The sequence below is a fragment of the Mytilus californianus genome, unplaced genomic scaffold, assembly GCF_021869535.1.
Source record: "Mytilus californianus isolate M0D057914Y unplaced genomic scaffold, xbMytCali1.0.p SCAF_5, whole genome shotgun sequence".
NCBI classification, from domain to species: domain Eukaryota; kingdom Metazoa; phylum Mollusca; class Bivalvia; order Mytilida; family Mytilidae; genus Mytilus; species Mytilus californianus.
The window spans coordinates 79,248,632-79,272,571 of record NW_026262701.1 but is presented as its reverse complement, the minus strand read 5'-3'; the positions used below and the strand labels follow the sequence as shown (position 1 = coordinate 79,272,571).

The 23,940-nt window shown below is 28.3% G+C and overlaps 2 protein-coding genes across 4 annotated transcripts in view; one reads left to right on the top strand and one right to left on the bottom strand.

Moving 5' to 3' along the window:
• Positions 1-23,114, top strand: part of LOC127701526 (core-binding factor subunit beta-like) — a 43,006-nt gene extending 19,892 nt beyond the window's left edge. Inside the window, exons 7-8 of the mRNA XM_052205423.1 lie at positions 10,230-10,241; positions 19,121-23,114. Of these exons, the coding sequence (XP_052061383.1) occupies positions 10,230-10,241; positions 19,121-19,223 (115 nt within the window). The 3' untranslated portion in view covers positions 19,224-23,114. The remainder of the gene's footprint in view (positions 1-10,229; positions 10,242-19,120) is intronic.
• The window catches only part of LOC127701473 (zinc finger protein 507-like), a 323,989-nt gene that overhangs the window by 170,779 nt on the left and 129,270 nt on the right, over positions 1-23,940 (bottom strand). The window lies entirely within an intron of this gene.

Here is a 23,940-nt window from a genome sequence, read left to right as displayed (position 1 = left end):
AAAAAAAAGGGGGGTTTTCGCATATCAGGCCGTATGTCAGAAACTATTTATGATTATTGCATAAAAATTCACACACAAGACGATGGGCGTATCATACGCTCATGGCGCAGCTGTTTATTAAAAAGTGTAGAGAGATCTGTGGAACACACTTTTTTCATAGATGTATTTTTTTCAATTTTGTTCTAATAAAAAAATAATTCAGTGACATTCTGTTTTATTCTACATCAATTAAAAATATATGTAAGTTTCTCTTATTTATAAGTTTATGATTAAAAATGGCTATTTTGTAGATGAAATTTCAAAACTGTTAAATATAATTTTAATGCACAGACAGAAATCTCCATGTCCTAATAAGCCTCTAAGTCAGACAGATTCAATTATAAGGAATAATATTATTAAATAATGATGAATATTTGATACTTGGCCTATAAAAACAACACAGTCAGGTGAAAAGTATAGTGAATTTTTATAGCATTATATAGCAGCAGAAATTTATTTCACAAGTAAAATTTTGATGCAAATGTAATTATGATAAAAACTGTCTACTGTTAGAAATTCTGCCATTATTTTGTAAAGACATATTCAACATATGCAGAATTTGCATTTGTTTGTTTGCATTTTAGATTATTTATTCATAAAAAATTCTGATGACGGTCATAAACGATTTTTTTATTCAAATATCATTGAGTTTTTTGTCAACATCTCAGTACACTGAAATGTAATGAAATATTGTCTCCAGTTTTGTTTCTTGGTTCCATCTGTTCTTGCCCCTATAATTACATTGTAACAACAATTTTACCCTCGGAAACAGGTAAACGTTAACATAAAGAGTGGTTCAAGTCACTATATGAATTTTTTTTTTTTCAATTGAAGAAATTATAAAGTATCCTGTTACATGCAGCAGTAACTGCATTTCAAATTTTATATTTTCAATAAATTCATAGATAAGATAGAAACTAAGATTTGAGAGCTACTAAAAATCAATTTGAGAATTTCTTATGACTAATAAATGAAAAGGAATGAAATTTGTAGTTCTCCTTTCATGATTTTAAGGAGCTGTACAAAAAAGCAAGTTCAAAGGTTCCTTAACATAAAACCGTTCAGAGTCATTACTTGGCCACACAAAATAACTATCAATTTATCTTTAAATACTCAGCCACACGCTAGAACAAAAATTAATAAAAATCCATTTGATGGAATTATACATTACTAAATAATAAATCTTTGAGAAATGATTCTTTGTATTATGAAATTATTTTCATTTTCTGAAGGTCAATTTACACTTAAATGTGTTCATAAAGACTTGCTTAAACACTGTTTATAACATCTAAAGAGGTAGTAATTAAAACTAACAGAAAAAAATATATTTTATAGAAAATTAATGAATATTTCGCTAACGCGATGATTGAAACCTTGCTATTAAACAACCATAATATTTTCTTATTTCTAAAACATTTTGATATTCATCAAAATTGATTTAAATGTTTAATAATATTGACTTTTGGTCCTTTCTTGGACAAAAGTTGTGATTCAATCGCGAGTTTTACATGTTTGATGACAAAGGTCATTAAAACTTATAGACAGCTGATAACAAAAAAATACATTTATCTTGGTCTTCTTTTAGATGGCTAAGCAAACAAATTTTACAAAATTTTGATATAAAATGTCCTTCATTTTTAGAAATGACCAAATTTTTTGTAGTGACAGATTATTTTTTCTGGAAAGGCTATTGATGTATGAATGATTAAACATAAAAAGAACATTTGTAGATGGTCGGGTGTTAAAGGGGTTAACTGAATTTGTAATAATAATACTGTACCAATCCTTCTATATGAAGGGAATGAAATTCTTTGCTTTTCTTGTTATGAATTTGATAAATGATAATTCAACTTTTTGGTAGGTATAAATTAAAGACAAAAAAAATTAGCTAACAAACAATAAAAAATATTGATTTTTTTTAAGATTACATTATATTTAGTTCTTGACCATAGAAATTTGAGATGAAAATGTCCAAATTATGCACTTTTAGGCTAACTAAATTGTTCCTTTTGTTATCTTGTGTTAACATGTCACCTTAAAATGATCATGTTAACACACTTGTTAAAATGTCACCTTGAAAATGACCATGTTAACACTTTTAACTTGTTAACAAATTTGTTTACTCTCACTGTGATGTGACGCTTACTGTAATTTTTTTAGGCAAACCTATATTGTCCAGAATAGGATATTTCAAATTAATTTCATAGGCCCAAAACAGGATGTAATATTATGTTTTAAGAATTTTTCTTCCCCTTTTTATTAAATATTATTCAAACATATCTATTAAATAAGTGAATAGTTTGCCCTTGTTTTAAATTCATCACAGTAATCTTTTTTTTAAGGAAAACAGAAGTTTGATATGAACCATAAAAATAAAGTAGAGGGTGCTCTAACTCTTAGCTCTTGAGTATAAATGTACTGCAAATTCTGAAATAATTGAAATGTTTTTATTAACGCTAAAAATACGACAGTTTCAAATTGGCCAACAAAAAACTAGCATTTATAATTTCAGTAGAGATTTTCCTTCACATAAGTTTTGCAATCTCTTTAATCATATCTCAAATTTTAACCAGTAATCAGTGATTTGCAATAATAAATGCACATGCACTAATTTCTAAATTTTCAGTATTTAGATTTAAAGGTCCATTTTATGCACTTTTCCTTATAACTTCAACAGTTTCTTTGTATTATAGTCAGATTTCAAAATGATTTTTTAATATAAGTCAAAATGATAAGAAAATGACTATTGACAAAGTAACTTTTGTAATCATTGACGTCAACACTCTGTAATAGTATATCACAGGATGACATTTGCCTAAATGTTCCCTAATAAAATATTTGAAACAAATTTCAAGTAGCTAATACTTTTAATAAATCATATCTTCCGAATTATGTAAAATAGTGTAAAGTTAAGATGCTTTAAATTCATCTCATTTAAAGGTTTTTGAGGATAAAAAAAGATTGATACATGTATAGGTAAAAAATTCATAAAAGATGCTTCAGTTTAATAATTGATATTTTTTTGCATTTAAATTTTTCACGATAAGTTGACTTATTACTTTTTTTAAAAGATGAATGCTATATTGAAAACCAGCTCATAACAAAGTGACCACTTGAAATTTATCTTTTATATTATTTAAGGTCAATTAACTATTTTTTTTGGCATCACAACTCTTTGCTATACATTTTTTTACATAGTCTTATTTTGTTCAGAATACTGTATTTTAAAGACCTTTCATATCCATAATAGTACCAATGTAATAAGAAATCATAGTATGAATGAGGGTGTGGATGGGGGTTAACAGAATATAGAATAAAGGGCAAAAAATATAAAGAATAGAGAAAAATGGACCAAAGAATAATAATTAGGTGCTAAAATATAAAGAATAGAGAATAATGGGCAAAAAGTATAAAGAATAGAGAAAAATGGCCTAAAAAATTAAAGAATACAGAAATGAAGGACCCCCTACCCAGACCCTCATAAACCATATCTAGTTTCTATCAGCATACTGGGCCTTTCATTTTCACCCTAAAAAAAGCAGTATTGTATGGAGAAATCTAGGCTCAGTTTTTAACTTTTAAAAATCACATAACCATTCAATTGATTCATAGAGGGCTCTTTTACAAGTTTCTCCATTTGACGCTGGCTACTTTTACTGTTCTGTGAAAGATGAGTTTTCATGGAAAGTTCTCATGGTTTAATAAACTAAGTCTTAAATTAAAATATCGTCTAAGAAATTCAACACCATATAATTTATGGTATGATTGAATAAATTGAAGTCAAAATATTGAAACATAATGAATAAATCTGAATACAATTTTTTGCATAAATATTCAATGCACAGATGATCTTTATCATTAAATTGCTTCCACAAAGTGATAATTAGACCTACCTCAAAGAATAAATCAGGCCTGCAAGGTGAATATGTTTTTTTGATCAAATTAATTTCATATTAATATTCAATATTTCAAGCTTGATGCATAATCTTTAAAGACATCAGGGTACCCTTAAATTAAGTTCAGAAACTATGTCCGATTAACATTAAGAGGTCAGAGAGGGGAATTACATAAAAAGATGAATTTTTAATTTTGTATTTTTCTCTGATGATGCAAAAACTTCAAACAGTCTTTTGTTTTGAAAAAAATCCTCGGGAGGGCTCTTAACTCATATTTATAATTTTAAATAGTTTTTAAATTTGACGTAAATTTCTTTTCATCTTACTAGACAGATGCGACTAAATGACCCCTATTGTCCTTCAATTGAACAACCTTATGCCTGGACAATGCAACCTGTATTACAAACATTCCATGTTGGTCCTTGAGGAAAAAACTAGTCTATTATCATTGAATAATAAAATAGAAATTTGAAATAATTTATCTGAAGTGGGTTATAATACTGATTGACAACAAACAAACGTGAGGGCAAGACTGTCCATAATAGGAAGATTTGTGGAATCATTTTTTTCGATGAACATCTTTCGTCACCGTGGGGGTTACATAGATTTTTAACAAGTTTTTTTAAGGTTTTATTATGAAAGTGAAGAGGATATTACAATCAGATAATTATCCATCGTAGGGACATTATGAAAATGTTTTCATTAGATCAAAAACGTAATTATATTTTTTTTGCTTGTCCGCAGTATGTCATGGACAAAATTTAATAGGTTGGAAAATTCTTTGTTGAGATGTGGGACCTTTGTCCCAAACTGTTCCAAAATGAATTTTATTGCATAAATTTACGTGATCAGGAATAATAAAATTGTGGTCAAGATCTGTGAAATGTCATTATTCATGTATTAATTTTCCAGTAAAAACTGATAAAATTGATGTTTATTTGGATGAATTTCATTTTTGCATATAAATTAGATTTTTTTCAAAGATAGTAAATTGTTTATTGCAAAAATGTCTAGTTAGATAACAAAAGTCACTTTTGTTCAGGATTAGAATCTCTATCAATTTAATTTGTTTACCCAACATCATCTGTTCTTGTTCAAACCTCAAAAACCCAAACCAGCTTTTGGTTTACCAATTCAGCCAAATCAGACATGCATTTATATGCATGACATTACCACAGTTAATCTGTTTAGTATTTTTATAACATCATTTCAAAATACAAAACATATAGATTTATTGCTACTGTTACAAGTCTTAATAAGACAGATTTCTCACATAAATTATGAAGAATCAGGTAGCGTTAAAACTTGGTAGGAGGAACTGTATGACTGACTGCCTTTACATATTACTATAAGCTTCAGTATTTCAAAATGTTCCTTCAATGGTCAAGTTCTATTCATTATATTTCACAGGGTAATAAATTTCATGTACTTGATGAGTAAAAATCAACTACAAATTCAAAAGTTAAAAAAAAAAATTATACAAATTTCTGTACACAAATTTTGCCAAACAATGAAATTACGGTATTATGTATCCACAAAAAAGTTTTCTAAATTAATCCTATTATAATCCACGAAATTAAATGAATCCACATTAGTTATAGTTCCATTTTGAGTAATACTTTTAAAATAAGGATGGTCTTCTAAATGTATTCCTGCACCCACACAGCAGAAAACATAATTGCATACACCTCCTTGTTCTCAATTTACAGGACAAATTCGCGAAGGAGTTTATTATTTTACAAAAAAATAATAATATGAATACAACCACTAAATATAAAAAGCAAAACAGCAAAACCATAAAATACATATAAATTGAAATTAAAAGTTAAAAGATAGAAAATGGTAAAAGGTGTTGAAATTTAAAAAAAATGTCTAGATCACATAGGAACGGAGTGATGGCTAGCTAAGAAGTGTTCAATAGTTTACTTTCCATCAAAAAAATGATATGGAACTAAAGCTATTATTTTTAATGAAGTAAAGACATTTTTTAATACCACACATTTGCGTTTGAAATTAATTCAAATTTTTAGTGATATTACATAGTTTTATTTTTGTGCATTATTTCGTCATATTAATTTTTTATTTAGTTTATATTTTATGTAAGAATAAATGATTTTTTTTTAAAACAAACATTTTTTATGTTACATGCAAGGTTTAAGACTTTAAACATAATCTATTTTTATTCACACAAAACCCCTCTGAATATACTAGTCATCCTTTCATCTTTTTTTTTTTTTTTTTATAACCAGTTTATTGAATGAACTCTTTTTGGGGTGAAAAGAGTATAAGTTTATTTAGGAAGGAAATCTTAGTCATTGAAAAGATGGAATGGTCATTAATCATATTAAGTATTTCTGACATAACTAAATTAATTTCTGGTTTGAAATTGAGAAAAATAAACTGCTCAACCCCCTTCTTGCTCAATTAAATAAACACAAAAATGATACTTTGTACATTGTCAGTAACAATTATAATGTGATTAAGAGCTGGTATAATGACATTGGTCTGTCAGAGATCATTGAGACATGAATGCAGTTTTATTGCATTTTTATTAAATATGCATTGAGCTGTATGCACATCCCGTTTTTCTGTTTATGTAAGAGATTAGCCACACGGTTTTCATGTTTACAAAACTATCAGGGGAGATATCATATTTAATTGCCTAAATTAGTTAACATAATGATTTTATATGACCATGTAACAGTGCACTTGCATTTCCTAATGCAATGTGTTAACAAGCTTAATAAAATTCTGAAGGAGCCTGTTAGTGCATACAAAAGATTGAATCAACGAGAAACCAATGATGCAATTTTTTTCAAATCGGCTAAGAATACATTAAACATGCTTTTCACAATTTTTTTCTTCTTAAGAAATCATTAAGAATTTTTTAATTTATTTAAATTCCCCCTTTTAGCATCACAAGTATCAAACTCTAGGGCAACTACTTAAAGTACAAATGTAGTGTTAAATTAAAGAATTAAAAAATCTTGGCAGTTTCTTGTCATCTCTGTTCTTAAGTCTTTCTAAAAGCACACTTTTATTTTAAATTGCAAATGCCTGCTATAGAGTAGTTTCAATGAGCTGTCATTTTAAGATTTTAGAATACTAAAAAAGAATAAGTTGTGAACCATGATTATTTTTTATGAATTCAAAGAAGTATTTTGATTTTTACTAATATTTTGAAATAATTTGTGTTATATTATTGAAAGTCAGGTGAAAATTTCCTTATATTTTTAAAAGAGTATTTCAAAATAAAATCTTAAGTGAAATTTATGTTTTTGTATTTGACAACAAGGTAAAAAATATAAAATTCTGGTTTAAATCTTTTTTTCAATGAGGATTGGAAAAAGTTAGCTTTGAAATTTGTAAAAACTGATGTGCATTTGATCCTCTGTGGCTAAATGGTCTTGATGTTAGACAAACAACAATCAATCAACCATATAACCACTGGTCAAACTTTAGATGACCGCAGCATGTATAACAAAACTGCAGTATGACTTTCCAATGCATATCAGAAGGTCAGCAGTTAAATCACATTACATCGAGAGTTTTCTTGTAGCATTTGCTTTGGGTCAGTCCAGCATTCACTATTTATGGTATCTTGTCCTCATATTCATTATTGACAGATAAAAGAGGGGAGTTGTGTAGTTAACACATTGAAGATGAAAATTAGTTTTTAAGACTTGCATGTTGTATTTCTACCTATTTCCATGAAAACTGAAATTTATTTTTCTTTCTCATGACTAAAACACAAGAAATATAACTGGTAAACAAGTTGAATAAAAAAGTTCATCAGTTCACATGTTCAGGTTATTTTTAGAACTAAAAATGAACCCCTTAAAAAAAAATAAAGAATGCATTGTACAAATTATTTTATATTGATTAACATGTTTGTTTTTTTTTTTCTTCATAAAAACCACATTAAAATTTAAATTCAATAAATATTTGCAATTTCTTTAAGCATACATCATAGTTTGGTATTTCAAGAAGGTGAAAAAAATGTCTGGAAATGTGACAGAAAGGACAAAAAAAAATTGTAAAAAATATTGAAACAGGTTGGCTAATGTTTATAATTCATATGTTTGATACACAACAGAATATCACGTTACGTGTAATAATAGAAGTTATAACGGTCGCCTATTATGATAAGAATTGAAGCCATTTGTAAAAACAGTAAACTGAGAGATGTGCTAAAAAGCCAATTAAAAATTATCATGTTATCAAAAATAGAGATGGCACAATGTCAATCCGCAATAAAAATATGAGCATTAAACTTTTTTTTATATCGCCTTTAATTTTTCCATTAATGTATAGCTTTTGTTGACTCAATATGAAAAAAACGACAAAAGGACTACACTATGTCCAGAACACAAAATAACTATAAAATCTCATCAATACATGACCAGATCACCCGAGGGTGTCCTCTCAAAACATTAGCCCATTATCATTGTTTGAAGACTACAAAAAATTGCCCGCACTGTGTCTTTATAGGCGTAACATAGATTTTTATGGTGTAGATGTAATACCAGGTCTCTTGTAATGGCGTGTGACAGGCACACTCCGATCAAATGTAAAGTATATAGGCAGAGATTTGAACGTACCGGTATTGCTTTTTTTATTTGCTTGATAATGTTTTAGTCACCTGTCATGACAAATAATGTATTGAATTCTGTAATACTATTTAATTTTATGGACGGATAGAAAGATTTAAAATTGAAATGGGTGTCAAGCTTTCCTTTAATTAGCCAACATCAATGCAGTTTATTACTCTAAGGGTTCTAATAGTTTTCAGAGGAAAGGTTATTTAGTATTGTGATGCAGAAGAAATTTTTTTATGCTATTGTGAGCAAGGTTAAATGTTTATCAGAGTAAGCCGTAAGGCAGGTATGAAATTTTAAGCATGCATAATGGAATCATGTTAATATTAGCATATATTATAGTAATTCATGATTTCCTAAAGAAAATAGATAAAATAGTGCCTTTTATGTTACAAGACACGATGTTGGCTTTTTGACGTTTTGATTTAATCGTCATTGAAATTTAGCAAAGCGCTGGTTTATTGTATTTCATGTATGGTATAAGAACATTAAGGCGTATCAGGATAACAGATTGTATTAGTGACTTATTCTTTCACATTTTCCCTATATAATTATATCCACGTGTTTCTTTCATCTCAGTTGTGAAAGTACTCAAAAGTATGAAAAATAACCATTTTTTCAATTGTATAGAATACAATAGCAACTTTTTGTAACATTTGGAATAATAAAAATATTGTTTCTTCAATTTCTGTCATTCAAAAAGGATTTTAAAGAATTCAGTATGACAGTCTGTTATTACAAAAGAAAAGTTTCCTTTTTAATTATTTTTATTGCAAAACATACGCTGAAAACTATTATTAAATGATGGATTAAATTTTCTCCATTCAAATGTTGATTGAACGTTTATTTTTACCACTATATTTAGTTTTAATATGTTGTCCTTTGACAGATATTATGCTATACTTATAACTGAAAATGTACTTTGGTCAATATGTTCTAACAAAGCTAACAGAATATTAGGAATTATGGTCATAAGATCTGTGAAGATATGAGAGTTGAAAAAAAAAACCATCACTTTTCATTATTGGTTCGAAACTTATTTTAAAAAGGATGATATCAAGGGTGTGAACTATTTGTACCAAGTGATTCTACTCACAGAGGTTTACTTCTGGAGTCAATTATGCACAGATGAAGGCCCCTAAAATTGCATAATTTCTAATAAAAATAACAAAAGATAGTGTCAACCAGTTTTATATATATTGTAATCGATTGGAAATAAATTGATAAACTTCATAATGGAAACTGTTTACTGGAGGTTTGGTCATGATAATTTAATGTTGCAAGTTTGGAAACCTAGTGACTTTTTGTTAGCCTTGATTTATAGTGGCTACATGTTACTTCTTCCTGAAAGCTGTTTGACATTTTTTATGATGAAATCCAAATTATGGTACTTCTTGAATTTTCTTAAGCTTTTCTAAAATTCCAAAAGAACTGTCTAAGGTGCAATGTGCTACAATCCAGATAGCAATTGCAAGTCACAAAAGTATTGTAAGGCGACATGTCTTCCTGTTACCTTATGAGCTAGCATATCAAAATAGACTCAGCATGTTGGTCTAGTACAAAGTAGGGTATATTGTTTGACATTGATATGTAATATTTGCTGCTGGATTTTAAGCAGCCATCAATCAATCCACCATATTACAGATGAAAAATATTTATAAATGATATTTCATTGTTTCTATTGGTTTTGGTCAAGTTTAACATCCAAGTTTGCATGGTTGTTTTCCATCAAATTAAAGTTTTCTTTTATGTTTTTTGGCATAAAGTCACATAATTTGGTCTTTGAAATTTTTAAAAGTCAGGGTTGGGTTGTAAGGAGCAATGTGACTTACACTTGTATGAGTGGTTTTGAGGCAGCAACTAGGGGAGCATAACAGCCTCCCACCTAAAGTAGCTCACTATGACCTATGTTTATGTCCATATTTAGTTCTGTTCTAATAAGTGACCTAAATCATTTAACTTGGTGTAATGATTATGCAGCTGAGAATATAACAGCCTCCAACCAAAATTAGGTCTCTTACCTATATTTCCAGCTTCATTGACTGAGGTTAAATAATACATTCTAATACATTTCTCAGATGGTCAGTGACCTACAGTTATTAAATAAGCCATAACAATGTTTTGATGGATTATTGGAGAACTCCTATTGTCCACGTCCTTGTCTATGCATGTGCAAGTCTACAGTCAGTTCTAATAAACTAAAAGACATACAGTCATGTAATTATGAAGAGCCATTCATTGTGTACCCTAGAGCAGTTTGTGCATTTATTCCAGAGCAGTGGATAACAGTTTGTTCATATATCCTAGAGCAAAGGGTAAAACAGTTTGTTCATGTATTCTAGAGCAATGGGTAACAGTTGGTTCATACATCCTAGAACAAATGGTAACAGTTTGTTCATGTATTCTAGAACAATGGTTAACAGTTTGTTCATGTATCTTAGAGCAATGGGTAACAGTTTGTTCATGTAATCTAGAGAAATGGGATACAGTTCGTTCATGTATCCTAGAGCAATGGGTAACAGTTTGTTCATATATCTTAGAGCAATGGGTAACAGTTTGTTTATGTATCATAGAGCAAAGGGTAACAGTTTGTTTATGTATCCTAGAGCAAAGGGTAACAGTTTGTTTATGTATCCTAGAGCAATGGGTAACAGTTCATTCATGTACCCTCAATGCAATGACTTGCAGCTTTTATGTGTACATGGTTGTCCAATATTCAATAATAAAATATAATGTGGAACACTATATAAGAAAGCACAGTTAAAGATCCCTTGCATGACAAAAAAAATCATCATGGATTACAGTAGCTGTAACATGATAATAAATCACTGCTACTATACTGTCTATAACATAAAACTTTTAAATGAGCCTGCTGCACAATTGGAATAGAATATGCTCTTAGTTCTAGCCTTCTTTTGACATGATATGATAAAATTCTTTCATTCTTATGTAACATCATCAGTTCATTGGTTTTGATGGTATTCTACACGGAATCGTCTTCAATTAAACTTTAATTAAATCTTTTAAATTTGATTCCTGTATGCTTATGTGTATTTTTTTTTTTAAATCTTGTTTTTTTTTATTTAAGAATCTAAATCTTGATCATAATCTTAATTATGGCATTAATTTGCATGCAATGAATATTTAAAACCATAATATTTAAGTACTTAAGTATTTTCCATTGCACAGATAAATCATCACAGATAATTGACCATTTACCACAAAATGTCAAAATGTTGACTTAAGAACAGGATAAACAGTTAACAACGGTGTTATGAACCATATCTTCGTTGTTTGATATGCATTTACACACATCAAACCACAAAACCTTCTGTTAGTGCAATATTAAATAGGAAAGAAGTCAGTCAAGTAACAGAAAAGTACAAATTAAATAAGTTACCTTGACTCTCAGGTAGCAATCAGGTGGGATCTATCGATAGTTAGGATCGGCTCATATTAAACTCAGGTGTTTAATAATTCTTTTTTCTTTTCAAGTTTAGATTGTACTGCAAAGGTATCAGCCCAACAATTAATAAATCAATAAATGAAATTGATTTCAAAAAAATTTTGCATTTTAATGATTGACATAATATTATTAGTATATTTTATATTGCAGATGTCATATTTTGATAAATATTGCATATTAAAAACATATAAAGGTCAGAGGGATCAGTGGTGATTGGTAATGGGGGGAGGGGGGTATATACATATTCATATACTTTTCTGCAGTAATAATTGTGTCCATAAGTTTTTGCAGAAAACAATGATTTCATAGAAATTATGAAGTGTTACGTTTCAGGTTTCTGATCCTATTACTATCCATCAGGACAAAATTAGGTGTTCGGAAAAAAAAATTGGCAATTTTTTTAAGGTTTAATATTGTTTGATTGGTTGATTACAAGTTGCTTAATATTTGGTTGTCTTTGAACAAACAGTAAGTTTGGACAGTTGACTTAATTGAAGATTTCAAATTTCTAACTGGAGTTTGTTCATAGTATATGTATGCAATAATTAGGGCTCTTGTAAATGATGTTTATTCACTATTACAGATATCCTCTTTTAATTTACATCTCTTCAGCATGAGAAATATAGTTGAAGGATTTAAAAAATAAAATTGTCTTTCAAAATTGTCAAGTATGAATTTCCACTTTATTCTTAATAAGGAAATGACCTTGGGTTTAAAATTGACCCTTAGCACCAACACCTGTCTCTGTGTTCAAATTTATGTTTAATCAATGTATAAATGTAAAAAGATGTTTAAAGGATAGATTTGGTAGTCTAATACACCTATAAATACTGATAAAGGATATCATTTATCCTAGATCAGTCAAGTAAAAAGGGCTGTTACTAGTAATACCATTCATGCAGGACCAAAGATGGTATCTTTAGGATTGGTTGCTTTTTGTGTACTGGTACTATTTTTTTTTTTCTTTAACATTTTATTGACAGTAATAAATATCTTTTCTATATAAAAGGATTGTGCAGTTAAGAGTTGATATTTCACACGCCATATATGCTTAAGGGACATCTTTTGATAAATTGTCTGTCACATCGAAAGATGTGTATAAGTTTTATAAGATACGACTATGTAAATATTATTGTAGATTATCACATGTTGTGTAGCAAGCACTTGGGCTGTTTGTCATTTTATTTAATCTTTATTCTAACAATTTCTAATCCTGGACTATAGATTCATTGTATTTTAAGACAAATCTTTTACATTTATGGAAACTTTGACAGTTTTGGAAAGAATTGCAAACAAATGATTGTTTTGAATTGTTCAATGTTTAGATAATATTTGAGTTTTTTTGTTTGTTTTATGTCTCACTTTCAGCAATTTTCTTTGTAACCAGTGATTTATATTTATTCCTTGTATTACTTTACAATTGGCCAATGGCCCCAGTATTGTCCACACAAATGAAGAAAGATGCTTTTTACGGCTTATTCAACGAGGGGCAACTGGTCGAACTTTTGTTTAGAGATTACATCTGGTCCGAAAAAACATCTTATTGCTACAATATTAAATGAAACACATTGACAATTAAAGCCAATCATGTCCATCATTCAAATTATTCCATTCTTTTACTCTTCATTTACAATGCGAAGAAAGGACCATGTGACTTGTCCATCGCGGAGGATTAGCCATGGTGTGATCTTTACGGACAGTCAGGAAATCCAATTTTACACTTGCTTGGAGTTACATCCCATAAAAAATTATAAATCTATAGCAAATAAAGAAAATGGTCAATTACTATTGTAACTTTTGTATCATTATTTTTCGAAATTGTCAACGTCTGTCCAACAATGGCTTTGTCCGCCCTTTTGAAAATCAGGGAGTGAATAGTTGTTGAAGGTCTTCTAGATGATTAGCAACCTTTTGAAATTGACACACGCTAAGTGTAACCTGTCTACTGCATACTTAGAAAATGTTTTAATATGACTTCTTTCTTTTTTCTTAAAGATTTGCAAATTATCTAGAATATTTATATTTATTAATATTTATCAGAAGTCCAAATTTATTCTTTTATTTGTATCTTTGTCATGCAATTTGAATGAATGAACACTGACCACTGTTATGAAGAATTGACCCATCAATGAGATGTTAGAATTAAGTTAATTGCAGTATGTCTTAATTTGTTCTTTTCCCCTGGCTGAATTGCATTTCCTGTGTTCAGGAAAGTTCAGTTTCAATGTATCTTAAAGACACATGCATCTGATATAAGTTCTTATACAAAAAATGACAGATCACGTTATATTTATAAATAGTTTACTTTAAAAGTAAAAAAGACCACTTTTCATGCATTCATTAGGGACTGGTCCCCAAATATATCGGGCATAATTTCAAATCTTTATGTTTTTGAAAATGTTTCGCTTTGCATCTATTTCGTAGGTATCACAGATATGTTATTCTCTATTTTCTCAGCTACAGCGTCATTACGTGTGAATTATTTTTGCTTGAAAGGTTTGCATTTAATTCCTAAGATTGTATATCTTTGGTGTTTTTGTGCAATACAAACATTTGATAGACCTGTATAAAAGAAATAAAAGAAAATCATTAATGAATTTGCATGGAAATAATAAAGATATCACTTTGAATCTGTGATCTTTATCATTCACAAAAACATCAGAAATGGCTATTAGTCAAATGATTTTTAATTGAAGCAAAAATGAGAAAACTGCTTTGAAATAGCAACTTCAAAGTTTTTATTAGATAAAAATCATGAACCATGCATCTGTACAGTTGTTATATAATTATTAGAAATAGGCCAAAGTTAGGCCATGCCAGGTAAATGTACATTTATTTACTATAAATGTACTAATAATTTTACAATAGTTGATATGGCTTTTTCAAAATTTGACATTTGAATATGAAAAAGGCTTACTAAAAAATTGAAGAAAGTTACTTTCCAAAACCATAATATTATTTTTATTCCACAAATGGTAAAGCAATTTTTGAGGGATGGTGGATTATTTTATTGTTTGTACACCACAAAAAATGCTATGCAGTTGTTGAATATCCATTCTTACAGACATTGTAAATCAGTGTTTTGATATACACTTTTGAAAATATACCAAGAACGCATTTTATTCCAAAACAAGGAATTACTTTTGTGTGTGCAATTCAACTTATAATTTAAGGTTATGGTTTAAGGCGAAATACATCTATCATGTTATCTGAAAACATTTTGTTGTTTCTCAAAGTGAACAAGAAGAAGGCCTAGCCAATCCAATAGCTTTAGTTCATTTGAGGATTCAGATTTTTTTTTAATCGAATTTCTTGAGAAATTTTGGTTAACACTTTTCACTGAAGGATTTGTTACTTTCTTTTGCAAAATTTCTGTATGACTTTGATCTAGGTCCCAGCTTTGATGTCTTTCTCAAACAAAGTTTTAATTATTCTATGCTTTTAATGTGACATTACATAGTTTAGATTTCTCTTTGGTTGAGAAATATTCTAAATTTCACATTAATTCATTTAAATGATGCAGTTTTTTTTTAATCTGCAATAAAAAAAAAATAAGGTTCATAAAAAAATATTTAAAAACTATGGATTTTTCTTGTTTGCAAATTGTGTTAATAATTATTTTTATGAAGACAAATTATCAAATTGGAGTTTACAATAGTGTGTAAAATTACACATGTATTCAAAGAGTCAACAAGATAAATAAATTTTGAACACATTTTATCAACCTTGAGTTTTAAATATTTTCAAAACCTTTACCTGTCATAAATGACATTGACCAGAATTTATTCAGTCATATTTAAGGTTCTCACCCCCACAAATTAGGTTGTCACACTGTTTGCAATTGTAAAATACCAATTATTAAAATTCTTTTCAGCATATCTGATGCATGTAAATGCAGTATGAAAAGAATAAAGGGAAGATTTTATAGAATAATAAAAAAATAAATCCTAGGTGTGATCTTGTGTAGGAGGTACTTATTGTTTAAGCTAAGTAATGTGTAGGATTTTAGTTTTTATCAATGATGTTTTTTTATAATATATTTGTTGGAAATGTTAATCAGTATGTTTTGCCTTATTTAAATCTTGAAATAGAAGTTTAGTACATTTGCACTTAGAATTTACAGGTACACTGGTATTTAGCTCATTTGAAGATAATGGTTTTATTTAGATATCTATTTTGCAATGATTTTCCTAATTGTTGTTATAAATAAATGATCACTCTAAGAATTTTTAGAAATATTTAATTAATTTGAAAAATGTTTTATTTTGTAAAACTCAGCTTTAACATATTTTAAAACGGAAATAAAGTAATTTGAAAAATTTTAAATTTTTGATACATTGTAGTTGTTAACAATGACTAATGTTTGATTTATTTGAACTTTTCATTAATATTCAGTCAGATTGTATAGTTCTACTATCACCCAGTAAACATATTAAAAGAAAGTTGACACAGTCAACAGTCCTTATTCTCCTGAGGACATAATAATCACTTTAGCTCCTTAAATTAGTAAGATGTCAAAGGAATCGGGGATGTACCGATTGACATCGTGAATCGTACCTAGTACCGAAATCATATATAATTTATCATACCCTGTAATTTTGTCATGTTTTATAGTTTTACGATTTGAAGCCATTTCCTGGTTTCTAATTTTACAACCTTTTTTAAAATTTATAGTCAAATTTTGTTTATATTTATAACATGATTACATTTGAAATATAAACTGCTCCAAATGATGATTACTTGCAATTTTGCACAACGCTCCGTCTTTATAGGTAAAATTCATTATTACCGGTAATCTATATATTGCATTTTGGCAGGTATAAATATTTGTAATAAAAATTGTTGATGTGTAAAAATTTTATAACAAAGGAAGAAAAGAAAATTTAAATATGGTGTTTTCTCATTTTGAAAAGTGTTGTGTGAAATATGGATTAAGGATATATATTCAATGCTATATACAATAGTGCAAAGTATCTTGGGCTATTTTCAGCAGTGTCTGACATTTTTGTGGAAATTCAGCATGCATACAACAAAGTCTTAAGAAAATCTTTCATTATATTTATGTCCCTGCTTGATATTTTTTTAAAAAATTTTATTAAAAAAATACCGTTCAAATACCGCCATTGTTTTCCACTAAATATTCTACTACAGTCTATATAATGAATTTTTATTTGTCTATTTCGTTGAAATTTATAGACAGGAAAATCAGCATATTATTTAAGTACAAAGTAAAATGAATCACCCTTGATTATTTTTAATAGATAATAAGTATGAAATTGACCATTATATTTGATATAAATTCAACATATAAATAAATTGAAATTGAAAGAGTTATGTAGTGCCTTGAGATGTTGTACAATGGCTTCAAGTTTACACTGAAAACCACAAATATTACAAGTATTCCTTTATAAGATGAATTTAAAATACCGTATTTACTATGAATATAACCTTGGAGTGATAAATAAAAATTTGAATTATTGAACTGAGGAAGATTTGAAGCTTGTCTCATTGACACACTAATATTGAATAGAAGTACATATTCCTTTTTTCTGTTAAATCAACTGTCTTATTTATCAGTTCTTATAACTTACAGAAATTTTTCATGGAATGAAACTTCATGCTTATAGCTAGAAGAAGAAAAAAAATCTGAAAGCTGAATTTCAAATTTTAAAAAAGGCAAAAAGATCAGATAATTTTTTTATTATTTATTACTATGAATTTTTGGAATCAGATAAAAAAAAAAATTATTTTATATTATCTTTAGCCTTTCAATACTAAATTGTAGATTTAAAAACTTTTTTAGTATCTGTAAGGTAAAAAATGTTGTCACTTTAAAGTATACATTTTTATTGTTATATACCTGAAAACATACAATTATCTTTTATTAGCTTGTGGTCAGCCAATTCTACATATAAAAGTCCCGAAACAGTTGATATAGATAACTGGAGTCACTTTTCCACACTTCTAATATCTCTAGTCTATAATCAGCTTTTATGGCATAAGTTAACCATGCCGAATTTAAATTTATAAAACTGTAGATGGCTATTTACATAAGTGTTTAAGTGTCCAGATTGTATAATAATTCAACCCCTTTCTCTGTTCTGGTTTTAAAGTATGGGTGGGCTGTGGTTTATAATCAGGTGTCCCAGGATTTTCTGATCCTCTTTAAATGTGGTAGGTATAAGAATTACTCATAAACTGTAGACGAAAGAGGGACAAATCAAGCATCTCTGTATTTTTGATTGCCTTAAGTTTTTTTTCAAAGAAATTATATAAATATTCTCAATTGCTTGTTTCAATTTTACTAAATGAACTTTGCATGATTGTGTTTTTAATATATGACAAAGAATAATATATAAAGTTCATCTTAAAAAGTGCACAGACTAAATATTCTGTCTAGTAAGCATTTTCACAAAAAGTGCTAACATAGTCTAACCTGAAATGGGAAAAGTGGTTAACCGACTTGTACAGTTTATCTTGGAATATCTCCAAACCAAACCACAACTTCATTAAACAAAACCATAGTACCATAGCTTTTATGTTACACGTTTGTTTTGTCTGCAGTTTTTTGTCGTTCCTTCCTTTAATGTTGTTTGTTTGTTTACCTTCTGTGTGTACATTTATTTCGTAAGAATATTATATTTAATAAATCGTTAGTTGTGTTGAACTGCTGTTTACAACAAGAAATTATCTGTATGTACCAGTAAATCTTTAGCTCAAATGGTGAAAATTAACAACTAGTTCTGGTTTATGAAACAAATTATGTTACAGTAGAAAAGAATTTTCCAAATTGATATTGGGTGATAACTTTCTTCTGTTCAATTCATTGTATGTAGAGTTCTCACACTTAACATGATGATTTTCAATTAGTATTTTTTTTCTTTTTTTTTTTTTTTGAAGGAAAGGAGTGAGATTTTGAACATTACAGAGGTTTCAGAAGTTTAATGAATTTTGAAGCATGTGGTTTGAAATTTTAACCAAAAAAGAGGTCATCAGACAGTTCTTCTTAAATATACTGTATTGGTTGTACTGAAATGTATGTTCTATTGTCTTATGCTTATATAATTTGTTCATTTACAATAAGCCAATTGAAAATATAGAATTTTTCTTTTTACTTTCAGACAAGTCGTAGAAGTTCGCGTTCCAGTCCCGCTGAGACCAGTGGCAGTGAATGACCCTCGTAGAATGTTTCCATTGAAACACCGCCATTTGTACATTTTGTAAATACAGAGCTCAAATAGAGAAGAATAATTTATTTTTTATCAAAAATTTGTTATATAAGTATTAATAAGACAAGATCCATTGGTTATAGCAAGCCTTTTGACATTGTACGCAAATAATTATGAGAAATAAACAGTTGTCAGGCATAGGTACAAATATATGTGTTTTATTTTCGGTATTTTTTCTGTGGAAACAATATTTTTATCTTTAAAGTAAACACTTTCAGTTATTTATGAAATTGACTTCCAAAACTTGGGTCTAAAGCCAAATGTAGGCATTATGCTTGTTTTAAAAGTCATTCATTTATTTAATATGTAATAACTCAAATAATTTGAATGATATTTTGGAAAAACAATTTTTATCTTAAAAGAATGAAATAAGGAAAGTGAAACATCAGTATGTATGTGGGTTGGCTTCACACTTATATGTTTTTATGTGTGTTGGCTTCACACTTATATGTTTTATGTGTGTTGGCTTCACACTTACATGTATTGTGTGTTGGCCTCACACTTACTTAGTTTATGTGTGTTGGCTTCACACTTCCATGTATTTATGTGTGTTGGCTTCACACTTTCATGTATTTATGTGGGTTGGCTTCACACTTGCATGTTTTTATGTGGGTTGGTTTCACACTTACATGTTTTATGTGTGTTGGCTTCACACTAACATGTATTTATGTGGTTTGACTTCAGACTTACATGTTTTTATGTGTGTTGGTTTCACACTTACATGTATTTATATATGTGTTGGCTTCACATTTACATATATTTATGAATGTTGGCTTCACACTTACATGTATTTATGTGTGTTGGCTTTACACTTACATGTATGTATGGCTGATAACTGTAAAAAATTTGTTGATTTATTTGTTATTATTCATAAGGTCAGATCTTTGTGGATGACCTTAATGACTTAGAAGATATATTATTAGAGTAATGTGAAATGGCACTGGGTACTTTTGTAAAGTTATACAATTTATGGCCTGGCTTTGATGTTCTGTAAAAACGATTTTTTTTCATTAAGTGAAAGAGTATATTTAGGCCTCGTAATTCAAGGCCTTGAGGCTTAAAAGACTTTTATTTTGTTACTTTTAGCATAACATTACATTTGTATAGAGACCATAATATAAAAATTTAGTATCAATTTTTAATATATGCTTAGAATTTGTCAAAAGTCTTTAAAAATTGCTTTAGCATAATTTTCTGTGACCTTTGTACTGTAAATCTCTATTGAGAATTAATTTACATGTGATGTAATTATAGTTGAAAACATTGAGAATTTGTAATTCTTAACTAAATCTATTGAAAAACTGATTTTAATGAGATATTTTCCTCAACATAGTACAGGAAGACATGGTAGAATAGAATCTAAAGCTATTAGTCCACCTATAATAAAGTTTAAAATACTAAAGAGTCCTTATAGAAGAGTTCAGTGCATGTAGATTTTGGTTTGTAGAAATGGTGATCCTACTTATAGCATAAATCTTTCATGTTTTAACCAATTTCTTTAAAATCATTCATTTTGTGAAAATTTTATCAAGAAATTTTGCGAAAATTTTATGGTTACATTGGATGGTATTTTAAACGATCTCAATAAAATCAAAATGGAATGGACCACTTGCAAGAAAACTGGTTAACAGATGAAAATCATTTGTAACATTAGTAAATAATTACATTTTTAAATTGAGTTTTTATATGCTTATAGACTTTTTGTTCAATTGCAGTTATTTTACATTCCACTTCAAGAATGCTGCATAAAACATATTTTTACAATTAAGGGGTGAAAATTCATCATATTTTTATATTTATGTCACCTTTTTTTTCTAAACTTTTGATAATTTACCTAAAACATGATGTCAAATTGAAAAAAATATGAACCCTCCCACAGGTATATTTCTTGTAAAATAAGAAAATCTTGAATTTTTATGCGTTACAAATATTAAAAGATTTGAGACAATATTATCATCAAATTTTCATATTTTGTATATAATTTCATGGTATGAAATTTCATATTTGTTTAGAATAATTTTTTTGTTTAGAAATATTTATTTTCTTCATGTGTTTTGCTCATTAACCAATATCAGATAACCTGACATTTTTTTAAAGACAGGATATTGTTTCATATTCGTTTTTTTAATTCTGTAATGAACCTTGACCTTATAAAACCTTATATGATTGGGAAAATAAAATTTCAAATACCATGTAAAAACTTGTAGAATTTTATGTCAAAATATTTATATTATGAGGCTGATTTTATTCTTTCTTTATTTTCAATATCATATTTTTTGTTTTTTGAAATATTCTAGAAAGATTTGCATTTTCAACTAATGTCATAAAATTGTAAAATTAAAATAAAATTATCCTATTGGAATATTACCATTTATAACTTCAATATTTTTTGTTGTTCTTTCTGTTATTCTTAAAACATTTTATTTTATCATTGGTATATGTTTGATTATTTCTTTTCTTTTATATTGTTTTGTTTTTTTAAAAACTATGCTCACATCATTAATTTGGACATCTTATTATTATTTAAAAGATAGTTCAGCATTATTTGTCTAAATAAGGATGCATGATGATAGCATTGGTTTTTGTCTCACCTGGAAGCAGTTGTATAAGCATTGGCACATCTCATTTTCCATGGAGATTGTTTAGCCATGCACCTTCAGTCATGGTTCATTGACTTTGAATATTGGCATAACTTACATGTTAAAGTATTACAATTTTAATTTCAACATTTGCATTATCAAAATAATAAAAAGGCGAGACATATCTCTGTGTTAACAGTTTATTTAAACATTCTAGTCAATTTTGTTGTTATTTGTTTTATTAGTGGCCGTGTTGGTCATATTGCATTATTTCATTAATCTGAGATGTATATTTAGGTTCATGTTCATGATTACAAAGAATTCTAAAAACATATCAGAATTTAATCTGTTTAAAACCTGTATCATAATATATTGTATACCAGGTTTTATTTTATGTTATTTTTGGTATTTTGATTTACACCTTTGTAAGAATATTGTTGAGTTTATTTTTCTAATCCTTTTTATAATGTTTTAATGTTTCGTTTGTTGCAAAATATGTCATTTCTTGTGCTTGAATATTTCATTGGTTGCTTTCAATTGATTGTATGATAAACATACTGGAATGTAAGCAGTAAATTAGAAATCTATTAAAAAAGTGATTAAGAAAACTGTCCTCCTGACTCTTTTTACATCACTACATTCCCCCTTTCATGAAACATTTTTAATCATTAATGGCAAGAGATTTTTATTTCCTTTTGCATCCTAAGTATATTTTTAAGGATCTAGATGGGATTTACAGAATAGAGATTAATGGGTAAAAAGTACAGAATAAAGGGAAAAAATGTAAGAATAATGAAAAATAGGCCAAAAAAATAAAGAGTAGAGAATAGTAGGGTGCTAAATTATAAAGAATAGAGAATAATATGCAAAAAATAGGCAAAAAATATAAAGAATAGAGAAAAATGACAAAAAACTATTGAAGACTACAGAAATGAAAGCCCCTCCCCATCCAGACCCTCTTGTAACATTTTCTATACAACAATTTGCTTTCAAAAGATCTTTTTACTAGATGATTGTCTAAAATAAAACATGAGTCTGTGATTAACAGATGTAGTTTCTTCATTAGAAAATAGACTATGACCGACTATGTGTGTGATGCTTTCTAGGATGGGAGATAACTCTTCCAATTTACTTTTTTAGGATGGGAAATAACTCTTGCAATTTACTTTTTTAGGATGGGAGATAACTCTTTCAATTTACAATAAAAAGGGATTATTCAACATATTATTGACTGACAATAGTAATGCAAAGATTTTCTTTTTTGAATTTTACAACTGCTGATGTATAGCCATAGTTTGTGTTATGTCATAGTTGACCAAGAAATTATCGGTTAAAAATTGGTGTTGAACAACTATTCCTGGCATGTAAATTCAATTATATTTAGCTTGTTATTTTTGTGCTAAACATTCCAGATATTTTATTGTTTTGTTGTAAGTTTTTGAAAGAATTATATGGTGCATTATTTAAAACAAGCTCAAGTGGACAGATTAGAATTGTGTATTATATTGAGACCATAAAAATCAGTTCTCATTTTCTATTATTTTTGTTTATCTCTATTTGATAAATCTCTTCACAATGTGCAAGAGGTTATAGTATTGATAAATTTTTGTATAAAATATTCCAAGTTTAATAGCCTATAAATATTTTGGGGAGGTCTGAGATTGAAAAACTTTTTTTGAAGGGCCTAGGAGTGAAAAGTATGACGGGAATTAAGTTGTAGAACCATAGCCTATTTAGCCCATAGTTGTTTTGTGAAATGTGCATATGTATTGTAAGATTCAGACAATAAGCTCTATGGTTCCTAAGCTCAATGAACATTTAGAAGAATCGGTGCTAATTACTTGCACAGGTACCAATCCAGGATTTGATGTTAGGTGGAGCTCTCCTGAGAACTAGGAATAAGAAGACCTTATTTTGATACAAAGTTGACTGTAATTTTACCTTTAACACATTTTTTTCTTTTTTACGGGATAGATTCAGTAGGTGTTTTCCCGTTTTAATGTACACTACATGCACAAATTTTACCATATTAGACTTTCTTACTTGTTTTCAAAAGCACATTTATATGTTTTTTAATATCGGTGCTAACAAGAACTATATCATATGTTTTTACCGGTGATGAACGTCCCCAGG